The 11,871-nt window shown below is 34.0% G+C and overlaps 2 protein-coding genes across 2 annotated transcripts; one reads left to right on the top strand and one right to left on the bottom strand.

Moving 5' to 3' along the window:
- Nucleotides 1–3: 3 nt before the first annotated feature.
- LOC123870414 (replication factor C subunit 3) lies at nucleotides 4–1,264 on the bottom strand. Its single transcript, XM_045913707.1, has one exon. It carries the CDS (start codon nucleotides 1,189–1,191, stop codon nucleotides 133–135), a length of 1,059 nt encoding a protein of 352 aa, XP_045769663.1. The 5' UTR covers nucleotides 1,192–1,264; the 3' UTR covers nucleotides 4–132.
- Nucleotides 1,265–2,069: 805 nt separating this feature from the next.
- Nucleotides 2,070–9,261, top strand: LOC123870408 (beta-secretase 1-like). Its single transcript, XM_045913697.1, has 9 exons — nucleotides 2,070–2,390; nucleotides 2,784–2,903; nucleotides 3,580–3,732; nucleotides 4,245–4,419; nucleotides 5,008–5,267; nucleotides 5,805–5,879; nucleotides 6,128–6,235; nucleotides 6,622–6,756; nucleotides 7,276–9,261. The coding sequence occupies exons 1-9, from the start codon at nucleotides 2,256–2,258 to the stop codon at nucleotides 7,585–7,587; spliced, it is 1,473 nt and encodes a 490-aa protein (XP_045769653.1). The 5' UTR covers nucleotides 2,070–2,255; the 3' UTR covers nucleotides 7,588–9,261.
- The last annotated feature ends 2,610 nt before the right edge of the window (nucleotides 9,262–11,871 follow it).

Here is an 11,871-nt window from a genome sequence, read left to right as displayed (position 1 = left end):
TTTTATTGATTATATTTAAAAAAATGAACCTATTGTCAAGAACAAAAACCATTTGCACAAAAATAAATTTAATTAATATCACTGCTAATAACAAATTGTCCTTGAAAATTCAATTATTGAAATGGAAATTTATCACATTAGTGATTCTTCAACAAACTTTTTATATATAGCCATGAATTTTGCAACAAAAGCTTCAATATGAAATATGGGTTTGTTTCCGAGTCTCATTCTGTGTTCATACTGTGCTGCATAGCTAGCCACTTCACATTTCATCATCATATCACAATTCTGCACTAGTTCCTTTAATAGTCCAGCAAAAATCATATCGGGTGGAACTCCATGTATTATTAATTCATACAGCTTTTGACGCACTTCACCAAGTTTTTTAGGAGACTGTTCTGATAAGATTAATGCTGCTGTACTCCTTATAAAAGTTTGCCAATCAGGCTCTGGGATCTTCTGATCAGGTGTGAAAGGATATTGCTGTGCCTTACACGCCTCACACATCAATAAGGCGCGACGTAAATTTCTGTCAGCGCATTTTGCAATACGCATACCTAGTTCTGTGGGCAAATTTAAACCTTCTTTCTTACACACAGTGTGTAACACATTGGTGATTTCAGCTTCCGTAGGCGCTGGGACTCTTATTGTTAAGCAACGGGACCTAATCGCAGGAATGACGCGAGATATAGAGTTGGCTATAAGAATCAAACGACATGTGGTCACATATTTCTCCATAGTACGACGCAAAGCATGCTGCGCGTCCTTTGTCAAGTCGTCAACCTCGTTCAGTATAACAACTTTAAATTCACGTTGACCAGAAGAGTCGATTTGATGTGTCTGAGCCACATTCTTTACTAGATCCATAATAACAACACGGTCGTGTATGCCGACATCGGTTGGATTAACCTCAATGTGATAGTTGCTACTTACGGTCATGATTTCTATTTTCTTATTGGAGGGTGTAGTAAAATGCATTGTTTCTTGTCTCAAACGTTCCGCACCGGAGCCATAAAGTTCTCTAAGCAAACACATGATTCGTGTTTTCTTACCAGCGCCCGAAGGACCGTAAATAAGGAGGTGAGGAAAATCACTTTGCTGCACGAGACTTTTTAGCCTTATGGCTTGGTCTTTGTGATAATCTAACTTCATTAAATCTCTTGGCCGATGTTTATCAACCCAAAGACTCATTATTACCTAGTTAAAAAAGAAATTTCTAAGTATTATAAGAAGTTCAATTCAAACAACAACAAACTAAATTGACATTGACATTAAAGAAAATTTAAATACGCGCCAAAACCATCAAAACAACAAGGCAAAACCATAGTCCTGCCTTAATCATAGTCGTGCCTTACATACAGTCATTACGGGTAACATTGTAAAAGTGTCAACGGCTCAATAGAAATAATGGCACAAAAAAAAATTAATAACTTGCAAAAACTAATTTTAAAATACGATAAAAACGTAAAATGAAGACAGTTTATGCATTCAATAAGAACATTAGATATACCTATTTTATCAATGTACAATTTAATTTTAAAGTGTGTGAGGTTTTTTTACTATCTCGATGGTGTGTTATAATGATGTTATAATTTTTCCTATTTATAATTAGATAAAAAAATATGCATTAAAAAAAATACTATAATTTAGGTTAGTTTTATTCCTTTATAATTTAGTTTTTTTAAACCAATTTTGATATTTACCACTTCTTGAGCTTTTTTGGGAGCAATTAATTTTTAGATAGAAATAGACGCTTTATTTGTTCTTTGTTCGATAAAAATAAGATCTAGGGAAAATTTTACGAAGGCTACAGAAAAGAACATAGTTATACCCTATCCGCAAAATGAAGTTATTATAGCGCTCTTACTGTTTAAGTCATCATTTCAATCATCATTTTAATGGAATCCCGCCACTATATTAATGTTACCCGTTTCTACTGTACGCTAAGGCCAAAATGGCCTAAGCCCATAATAGCATAAATAGCGGTCAACAGCTGTCTGTGAATGAAGTGTCAATGTCATTTTATCAATTGTTATTTGTCAAATGTCATTAAGTGTCAATTACAAAAACTTGAGTTAATTTACATTTTGCAACAAGATTTGCAGTCAAAAGAAGCCACAAAAATCATTAAAATGAAAAGTTTTATGTAATATTAGGCATTCCGATTCAATGTAACAATTATACACTTAAATTTATTTACTTGTACCAATCACATTAACGTTATCTCAATATATAGGCATGTTCTCAGAGCCATAATGCTTGTAACGAGTTTGGGTTATTTTTTTCTGCTTGTTATTTTATCGACCACATCTTGTGAAGAATTTAACCTATATGGAGAAGCAGGACAGGCTTATGCCCTAGAAATTGACGTTGGTCACCCACAACAAAAGGTACCTACTTTTTAATTTCAATAAGTACCTAGGTAATAATCGGTCAGTAACCTGTGCTTAGTTAGCAATATTTTGGACTTTAGTAATTAAGTACCTTCCTTTTTTTCTTTTACAAAACTTGTAAAAGAAAATAATCTTCATAAAATTATATATATAAATAAGCTTCAAACTCCTGAAATAAAATAATACCCTTTTTAGTAGTAGTGTGTTAGTAAATAATAAATTCTCTAAGTTCAATCATCATTATCATATTATGTGACTGACTATCAAGCAAAATATTAATATTTAATATATATGTACTTTATATATATATATATATATATATACATATATATATATATATATATATATATATATATATGTACTTTATATTACAACTATCCTATTTTGCAGCTAAGCGTATTAGTGGATACTGGAAGCACAACATTGGCAATTGCGTCTTATGCAAGGAAAGATAGCAATAAATACTTCCGTTCTGAAAACTCTACAAGTATTTACAACAGCGAAAAAGAGGTTTGTGTTATTAAATTAATAAGACTATAATAAAGTATCAATTTTGAGCCTTCAGTCCTGCATTTGATCTCTCTCTGCACATGTCAGATTACTGTCCCATTGGGCTATGAAGGTGAGGAAATAGATGCACTCTAGTTACCACTATTTGCATACTCACTGGTGCACTATAATATCTCTAACGCAGATGTAAATATATATGGCTAAAATTCTGGGAGGGCATTATTGCAATTTCATATTCTCGAAAGAAAATAAACATTTTGAGTGATTTGTCTGAGAAAATTTAATAATATTGCTATTATAAAATTATAAACTATTTAAAATTGCATGTGCACCTTTTATAGTTAAAGATAGAGACTGTGCATACTTAATAAAATATTAAAGATCTCAAGAGAAGAATCACCATCCCCAATTGACAATGTTGGATCTACAAATCTGCAACTTTACAAAAATGCAGCATAAAGTTAAAAAGTGCCATAAAAAACTTATTTCATAATTGACTGATAATAATCATAAATTGAATTATGATGGAAATAAAATCATAACTGAGTGCTTAACATTTTTGTGTTAATTTTGTGAAGTTACTGTAGATATGACACTATGCAAAATCCTTTTCATAGGCAAAAGATATGCATGGTCCTGAGGCTTTTTAACAGATTTAAAAAGATGCAAATTTTAGGTGCAGGCAAAATATTCCCAAGGAACCTGGGTTGGACATTTGGTATCAGATTTTGTGAAGTTTCCTTCTTTGGCAACAGTTCCTGAAGTAAGATGTGACATTGCACTTATAACAAAGAGTCATAAGTTTTTCATGAATGGCTCAGGTTGGCAGGTATGCAAAGTTTTATTTTAAAAAATACAATTAAGGTTTGGCTTATAATACATAAGTCACAGTACATAAGTAACTCTTTGATGTAATAGTGTGTGTATAATAAAATGTTACTCTTTCATGGCATCGAAAAATCAAATTGCTGTTACATTGTTGTTTAGAAATGGCTATGCAAGCTGGAGATATAGGGTACTTTTTATGTTGGTTTTTAAAATAAAATATTTTTCATGGTCCCTGAAACAATAGAATATTAATAATAATAATAAGATCTGTGAAAACCTTCTATCTGCGTTATAGTACGCGATAGGTTGAGCTGGCAATCCGGGTACGACACGCTGCACACCCGCACGTCACCCGCGCTATCCCACAGCGGGTTAGCTGGGTTAGGTCAACCTATCGCGAACTATGCATTCAAATCACGCCTAAAGAAGTATTTCCAAAAGATTCAAAGATATTTACTACATGCATCATTAAAACAATGGTATTAAAGGTTTTCTTTTCTTGGTATATTTCAGGGACTCCTGGGCTTAGCGTACTTGCCTGTTGGAGCATGGGGTGAAAATGTGGTAGTAGGCTCTTGGCTTGACTCTGTGGAGAAGGCTCTAAACAAAGCCATGTCCTTCCAACTCAAATTATGTGGAGTCAAGAGCTCTACAAATGCAACACATTATGGAAAATTTGAGATGCTTGGTAAAATATCTTTAATTTCTAGTTTAATGGGGAAAATTTGATCAGATATAATACTCTTGTAATTTATTGCCGAATTATCAGTATAAATCTGCTGTAGAAAAACTGAGAAACATCAAAATGCATTGTGAAAAATATCAGCTGACTATGAAATGGAAACAATAATCACGCAAATGCACTTACAAGTCGTAGAATGAGGCGAAACTTTTTTTAAATCACTAACATTCATTCGCGTTTCGCTAGAGAAAGTTCAGTTTACTATAGATTGTTTTAGAAAAGAAATGTGTATGTTAGTTGCTTCTCTTCTGATCTCCCACAATGTGCTTTGACCATAACTTGGTTACTGCTTAAAATAACCTTGTACTTTCCTTCAATACTTATTTAATTTTAATTTGTGCCTATATATTATCAGCTATCTTTTCATGGCCCATCCGTTTAACTGATTTTGACTAAATTTGGTACAGAGATACCTTCATGGAAGTGGATTACTTTTTATCCTGTAAAATCTAGTGTTCCTTAATTTTTAAAAATCTAAATACACAGGGGTGGAGTTGTGGGCACCATCTAGTAAATAATACATTTGTGTTTCAGATGATGATACAGTATCAACAAACGATAATGTTGCATTCCGTACCCCAATTCTTCGTAAACGGTGGTATGAAGTCGGTGTTCTATCGATCAGAGTGATTTCCAAAAAAAATACATCAATAAATATTGAGCATAATGTTACAAAGGATATTGGTGATAATCTCGATGTGAATCAAGAAAATTGCGTGAAGCTTAATGAAGAAAAGAGCATTGTTGACAGTGGGACCACAAATATAAGGTTACCTGATATCTTGTTCAGAGAGGTATGTATTTTAATTACTTTGAAAACATAGTAAAACAATTTTATTCTTTAAACTCGTGAGTGAGAGTAAGAACCCTAGACAACTAGCCAGGCATATACTGTCAAATGAGTGAGTTTTAGCTGGTCATCCATACTCTATATCCATCCTAATATTATAAATGCGATTGTATGTCTGTCTGTCTGTTACGTTTTCACGGCCCATATGTTCATTGATTTCGATGAAATTTGGTAAAGGTTGTATCCCAGGGAAGAGCATGATATACTTTTTATCCTGAAAAATTCAAGAGTTTGAAATTCGAAAACCTTTTCCACATGAAGTAGCGGGCATCATCTAGTATTATACTAATATTCACTATGTGTACTTTTATTAGAGCGTAACTAGAAAATGTTGAATTGCGATTTTTTTTAAATAGTTTTAAACTTACTATTTTAAAGTAATAGAGAATAAAAATACCTTTTCTATTCAAAAGTAGTGTGTAAAATAAAGGGTTTGTCAAAGTAAGGCAGGTATACTATAAAAAAGAATTTTTATTTTCAGGTTGTTAATGAACTTAGAAATGCTGCCCAAACATCAAACATGTTGATTTTAGATGAATTCTGGTATCATGGTGAGGTAATAATATTTTAATTTTTTTGTTACTAACTGCATCGCCTTAGATAGATAGACTAACTAGCTTATACTCGACGTCGCAATTCGACTTGTGGTCACCTCTTGTTGGTTAATTGCCCTACCCACCAATTGTCAGAAACCTTCACGCAAGTCCCAACAACAACTACACAAAGTTCCAACTCAATCTGATGAACAATGCCCGAACTCATAGATAACAAACAGAGAAACTAAAAGCTATAATAAATTTTTAGGCCGCCTGCTGGCCGGAGCCCCAGGAATGGTCACTGCCACCAATAGCGGTTGACCTCCTGAGTGCTGATGCAGATAATCAATACTTTACCCTTGAGATACCGCCACAGGTAAGCACTACTTATGTTTTGTGCACTCTATTATATAGTTGTTCCTTATTTCCTTCAAATTTGAAGTGATTTTTATATTAATTGTTTAACTAGCTGATGATCCCGTAAAAATAGCGAAAAAATTCCTTGGGAATCCTTAGATTTTCTGGGGATTATAAGTAGCCTATGTCACTCTCCATGTCTTTAACTATACCTTTACGTTTATAATATTTTTTGATAATTTTTGACACCAAGAACTGAATGTATATCCTTAAAAAAATAACTCCCAATAGTTTATTAAACTTTTAATACCATGCAGTTACATATAACACACTATAATCGATATGTTTATTTTAAAACTATTATAGTTTGCAGTATTTACTCATTTCTTTTAAATATTCTTCCAGAACTTTATGCGAGTGGTAACAGCAAGAAACAACAGTGGGGAAGGTGGGAGCGTTTCAGAGTTTTGCTACAAGCTGGGTTTGGAAGCGGGAGGCAAAGAGACTGTACTGGGATACACCGCTATGGAAGGATTGCAGGTAACTACCACTTGAACGTACCAATAAAATTAAGTTACAAATGATTACTTTCTGTATAATTTCTCAAATTAAAATAAAGTAGAATAATCACTTGGTAGGATCGTAATTTACCACGATCCTAGCCAAAGCCTCCAACCAGAATAGACCAGCGATAATAAAAACAAAATAAAATTACCTCTGCCGGAATTCGAACCTGGAACCTCCCACTTATAAGACCCAAGTGGTCACTACCTACTGCGCCGTCGTCAAAACTAAATGTTGTTAGTTAGCTATTCAAAACTATGTAACAAAATAATGGAGTAAGCCCCAACCCCGAACTGCGATTTTTTTCCGTAGAATGCTGTGACAAGGTAATTGTATGAAAAGTTTCGCGTATATTCTTTTTGCAAGTACGTGCGGCTTCATACAATTGTCATATGTATATGAATTTTGCGGGAAAATCGCGCGGTGAATATTCACAGTGGAGGTGTGCCCTTAGACTGATTGATGTCTATTAAAATATCTTGTTTCTATTTAAAGGTACTGTTCAATAGATCCGCCGGTTGGATAGGCTGGTATCCATCCGACTGCGGTCCCAACGCGAAAGTCACCGGTCCATACAACGTTTCCACTTCCCTCTTATCCCTTTGCCAACTGACCAAACCCGTGCCTGACGTGGCGGTGTCCATAAAAGCCGCCCAGTGGACACTCTGTGCCATATCCATAATCGCCGCGGCGGTGTTGATATACTTACTAGCACCCTGTATAAAGATGATGCTTGTTTCACCGTTACCAATGTCGCAACAAATCTCTTTGTCACAGGCTGCGTTGGTTGAACAGGAAACAACGTAATATATTTAAAGCAGCTTTGTATAATGCTCGCTCTTCACTCGTGCTGCGAAAACATACTTTAGTATGTGTAATAAGTTCAGTTTTTCCGCCTTTGCGACGTTTCGTGTCCGATCCCAGTTTTAGATTAGTTTATTTTAGTCTGCGACAAAATGACTGTGAAAAGTTTTAAAACTATGCGAATGTAGACTTTAGAGGGACATATTTATTCGCCCGAATACGCGCAGAGATTGCTTGTACGAGTGTAGAGCGAGCTTAACAGTGATAGGCAGTTGGGTTGCCCATATAATTTGGCTAATTCTATTTTACACGATTTATAAACTAAACTAAAATGACATGTCTATATTGCAGCACTATTCCTTTCATAATGCACCTTGCGGAAAAGGACAAGACAAACACTAGAATTAGCCACAATATCTTCTAACTACTAGACTGTGTATTTAGTTAACTCACTGTGACCTGTCAATTTTAATTTCTAATTCTTTAAGATGAGTTAGTATTAAATTGACATGAATTATTTACATTTAATAGACTGGACTAAATCCTTCTAACATTCTCTGTAGAGAATAATGCTTTATGTCGTTTGTGTGTGTTAAAGTTTACATATATTTGATCATGCTGCTTATTTGGTTGTCTAATTTCAGTGGTGTGAAGAAGCAGTGCTATCTTTTTGGTGTTTCAAGTAAAACAAGGCTCCTTTTTAGTTTCGTGCAGTCCGTCTATGTGTTACAGCCATTTTATTCAGATTTTAAAGTTTAGCAACACAATAAATTATAGATGCTTATTCTACCTTGTTCATTGAGTCGAGCTAATACAGCGCTCTCTCTTGCATTTGTATACAAGTAAAAACGACGCATTGTGTTTGTGATGGATGAGTGTTACCATTCCCTAAAAATATAAAGGTGCATTTATATTTCTTACTACAAAACGCTTTTAAGATTGCTAGCTTTTACGCACAAGCGAAGGCACGGGTCTTCGCATATGCGCTGAGACAAAAATAATGAGATATTTTATTTGTTAGTAATAACAAATAAAAAATTGGATGTCAGAAAACAGTTAACAGTCCAGTGAGCATTCCAGATCAAGAATATAACAAAAATCTGTCCAATATAATATGCCGAGTTACGGTGTTAGAGTACGTGAGTTTTTGGGACCCTGGGCTAATTAATCAACTAATTGCTATTTTGTCAAAAAACTTTTCGATACCGTTACAGTACACGACACGCCGAAAAGATGCATGAAGCCCATTCAACTGTGAATGACTGCGTTTGTGAGAAAATACACCGAAAATAAATGGCGGAGAGTACACCTATATTATAGTAGTAGGTACCTACCTACATTACTGTAATACCTATAGTATTGAAAAAGAGAAGAGCATAAATCGAGAAAATACAACCAAAAACAGCATTTTTTTTAATTCACAATATTGCCCATTTTGTCAGTCGGCCTGGGGGCCTTGTATAGCCATGAAGCTCTGGTCTGCAGCCCTAAAAGCCGTTATGAAAATCCGCCATAATGCAAATAGAAAGGAACACCAAAACTCAAAAGACACGTCATGTGAGACAGTTAAAACCGATAATTTTTTTGCAACCTTAACAGGGCTCTCTCCGTCACTTGCTCCATACAATCGTAGTTCCAATTTCATTTGAATATTGAGCAACCAAAGTCCATGAAATTTTGCAGACATTTTATAAACTAATATCTGTGTCTGTGGTGTTTTACATTTTTCTAAAAATATGTAGTTTTAAAATTACAGGGGCTCAAAGATTTGTATGTGCATTTTTAAGACCGCGTAACTTTGAAACCGAAAATATTAACAGAAATCTGGAAAACCACAGACATAGATATTAGTTTCTAGGATATGTCTGCAAAATTTCATGGACTTTGGTTGTATTAATGCTTAATATTCAAATGAAATTGGAACTAAGTTTGTATGAAGCGAGTGACGGAGAGACCCCTCTTAACGTGCCCTATGTCAATTATCTGCGATCAATGATGTGCGCTTTCTTACCTATTATCTCGTCTCCATGGTTATCGATTTTTGTACAACCGAATAAACAGCATTTTGCATGTGCAAACTTTACGATTGTGATCTCTAATATCAATTTATGGATAGGTAGCTTATTTGGAACTAGTTTACCAAAAGGATTAGATAAGACGTTTGAATTTTTTGAATTAAATTAATGTTTGCAAGCCTTTTAAAGACTTGAAAAATGTGTGAGAATAGTTGTAGATTAGAATAATTTGGACCGATATATTATTTACTTTTTCGTAAAATTAAAGACACTATAATGATGTATGAACCATAGCAACCGATTTTTTAAATTATATCATTCATAGATTTTTTTCGCACGCTTTTCACATAATATAATTTTAAACGTTACATGGTCCAAAAAAGTATAAAAAGCATTAAAACAAAATGGTCGGTTCTTGTTGAAATTGATATGACAAAATCGTTTTTTGTTTTTAATTGAATTTATTAGTGTGCGTAAAACACGTAGTCCAATCTGAAGTTGCAACTTAACGGTTACGCAGGTCATAGCCTAAGGGTTAAACAAAAAAGTCTGGCTGAAATATGTTTTAGGATTCCGTACCTCAAAAATAAAAAGGAACCCTTATAGGATCACTTTATGGTCTGTCTGTCTGCCTGTCCGTCTGTTCGTCGTGTCTATCAAGAAAAGCTCTAGGGTACTTCCCGTTGACCGAAAGGCGGATAGGTAGGTCTTATACGAGTGTTTGGCTGAGATCTCTACAGCGCTTTTTGACTTTGCTCAGACTTAAAACACTGTTAAAACGAGACAGCGTTATACCGCTGGCATAAATCTGTCTCGTTTTAACTGAAACATAAATCTAAGCAAAGTCAAAGTAAGCTCTATAGATTTCAACCTTATAGGCACAATTCAAAATCCGAAAACCTTGAATTTTTGGTTATATAATTTACAATTACATGTTATTATGTTTATAATTACATAATATAGGCGTCATTAACTTTCCATGTTCAACATAAAAGTGCTAGCCATATCAGGCACAATGGTACGGAACCCTACGTCCGGTCAAGTGCGAGTCGGTTTTTTTACGCAGACAGCCTCGTGTTCAGATTAGACTAGATACCTACTTGTTTTGCGCGCACTAGTGTGCCTAGTGCGCGTTTAAAGTTTTTATGAATCATGATAAAATTATATAATTCATAAACATAGGATAATTACCTCTAATATGCATATTTGCGTGTTCTTATTCGGCGGCAAAAACAAAAACTGTTGTTGTGCAGGCACGTGTATTCCTCACGTGCATGACGATTTTTTAGCTAAACCTACTTTGGTATTATCATTTATGTTGCTAGTCTATAATTTGTGACGTACTGCGTAATCCCCAGATTTTTCACTTCAGTGATATTGAATACTTGTTCAGTAACTAAATATTTTGTTGAAGTCGCAAAAACCTGAATTTATAAGATATTTTTGTATAAGATCGATTAATCTCTAGGCATATTCTTATGAATTTATTTAGACTTAAATATAGTATTAAATGTAGAGTATGGTAGCTAAATTCATCTTGATATTGAATAACAAATAATAATAGGTATGGCCGTAACTATAGCATATATATGCTCAAGGCACATCGCGGGGAGGCGAAGAAACGCGACGCGTCTGTTCTAAATTGTTGCAAAGTAAACCGACCTGTCTCCACTATGTAATTATCAAAACAAAAAATTTGTGTGAACATTCGCGTGGTTTTTATTTTTTTTGTAACAAATTATGTAGGTGGGGTATATTTTTTTATATTGCCTTATATTTTAGAAAAGACTTCGCTTCACTTGCTCTGCCGCAATGTGACTTGGGCCTTAAAGTTGGTAATAAAATGGGTGCCAATATTATGTAAGGTAGTGATTACACAAAACGATTGGAAGATCAACTATATTATACAATACAGCTATACCTTAGATTGAAATCAGTGAAATTATAACATTAAAAAATATTTTTATATATACTTTTCGCGAAAACTTAGGTAAACAGTGTTAGCTATGCCCTTCATGTCAATACATATTATTGACATGCATTACTTTGAGCCTTCGATAAATAAATAAATAAATACTCAAGATGAGCTAATTGGCGTGAAAAAGTTCCATTAAAATATCCTCATATCCAAGATTGCGAGTAGGTATATATTTTTCATTTAGACGATTTATACTTTAACATTATTGAATAATGTAAACAATAGTTACAATATGTTTAAACTTTTTCGTATTTTATTTCTAAGTGACTCTTTTTATGATTTTATAATATGTGA

Source organism: Maniola jurtina, chromosome 12 (genome assembly GCF_905333055.1).
Source record: "Maniola jurtina chromosome 12, ilManJurt1.1, whole genome shotgun sequence".
Lineage (NCBI taxonomy): Eukaryota > Metazoa > Arthropoda > Insecta > Lepidoptera > Nymphalidae > Maniola > Maniola jurtina.
The sequence above is the reverse complement of the archived record's forward strand: the minus strand, read 5'-3'. Positions and strand labels throughout refer to the sequence as shown.

Excerpts from the sequence above, each read along its gene's own strand:
- LOC123870414 (XM_045913707.1), bottom strand. The coding sequence starts at position 1,191 with ATGAGTCTTTGGGTTGATAAACATCGGCCAAGAGATTTAATGAAGTTA.
- LOC123870408 (XM_045913697.1), top strand. The coding sequence starts at position 2,256 with ATGCTTGTAACGAGTTTGGGTTATTTTTTTCTGCTTGTTATTTTATCG. Across the intron at positions 5,880-6,127 it reads AATTCTGGTATCATGGTGAG|GCCGCCTGCTGGCCGGAGCC; the intron begins GTAATAATATTT and ends ATAAATTTTTAG. Across the intron at positions 6,757-7,275 it reads CCGCTATGGAAGGATTGCAG|GTACTGTTCAATAGATCCGC; the intron begins GTAACTACCACT and ends TTCTATTTAAAG.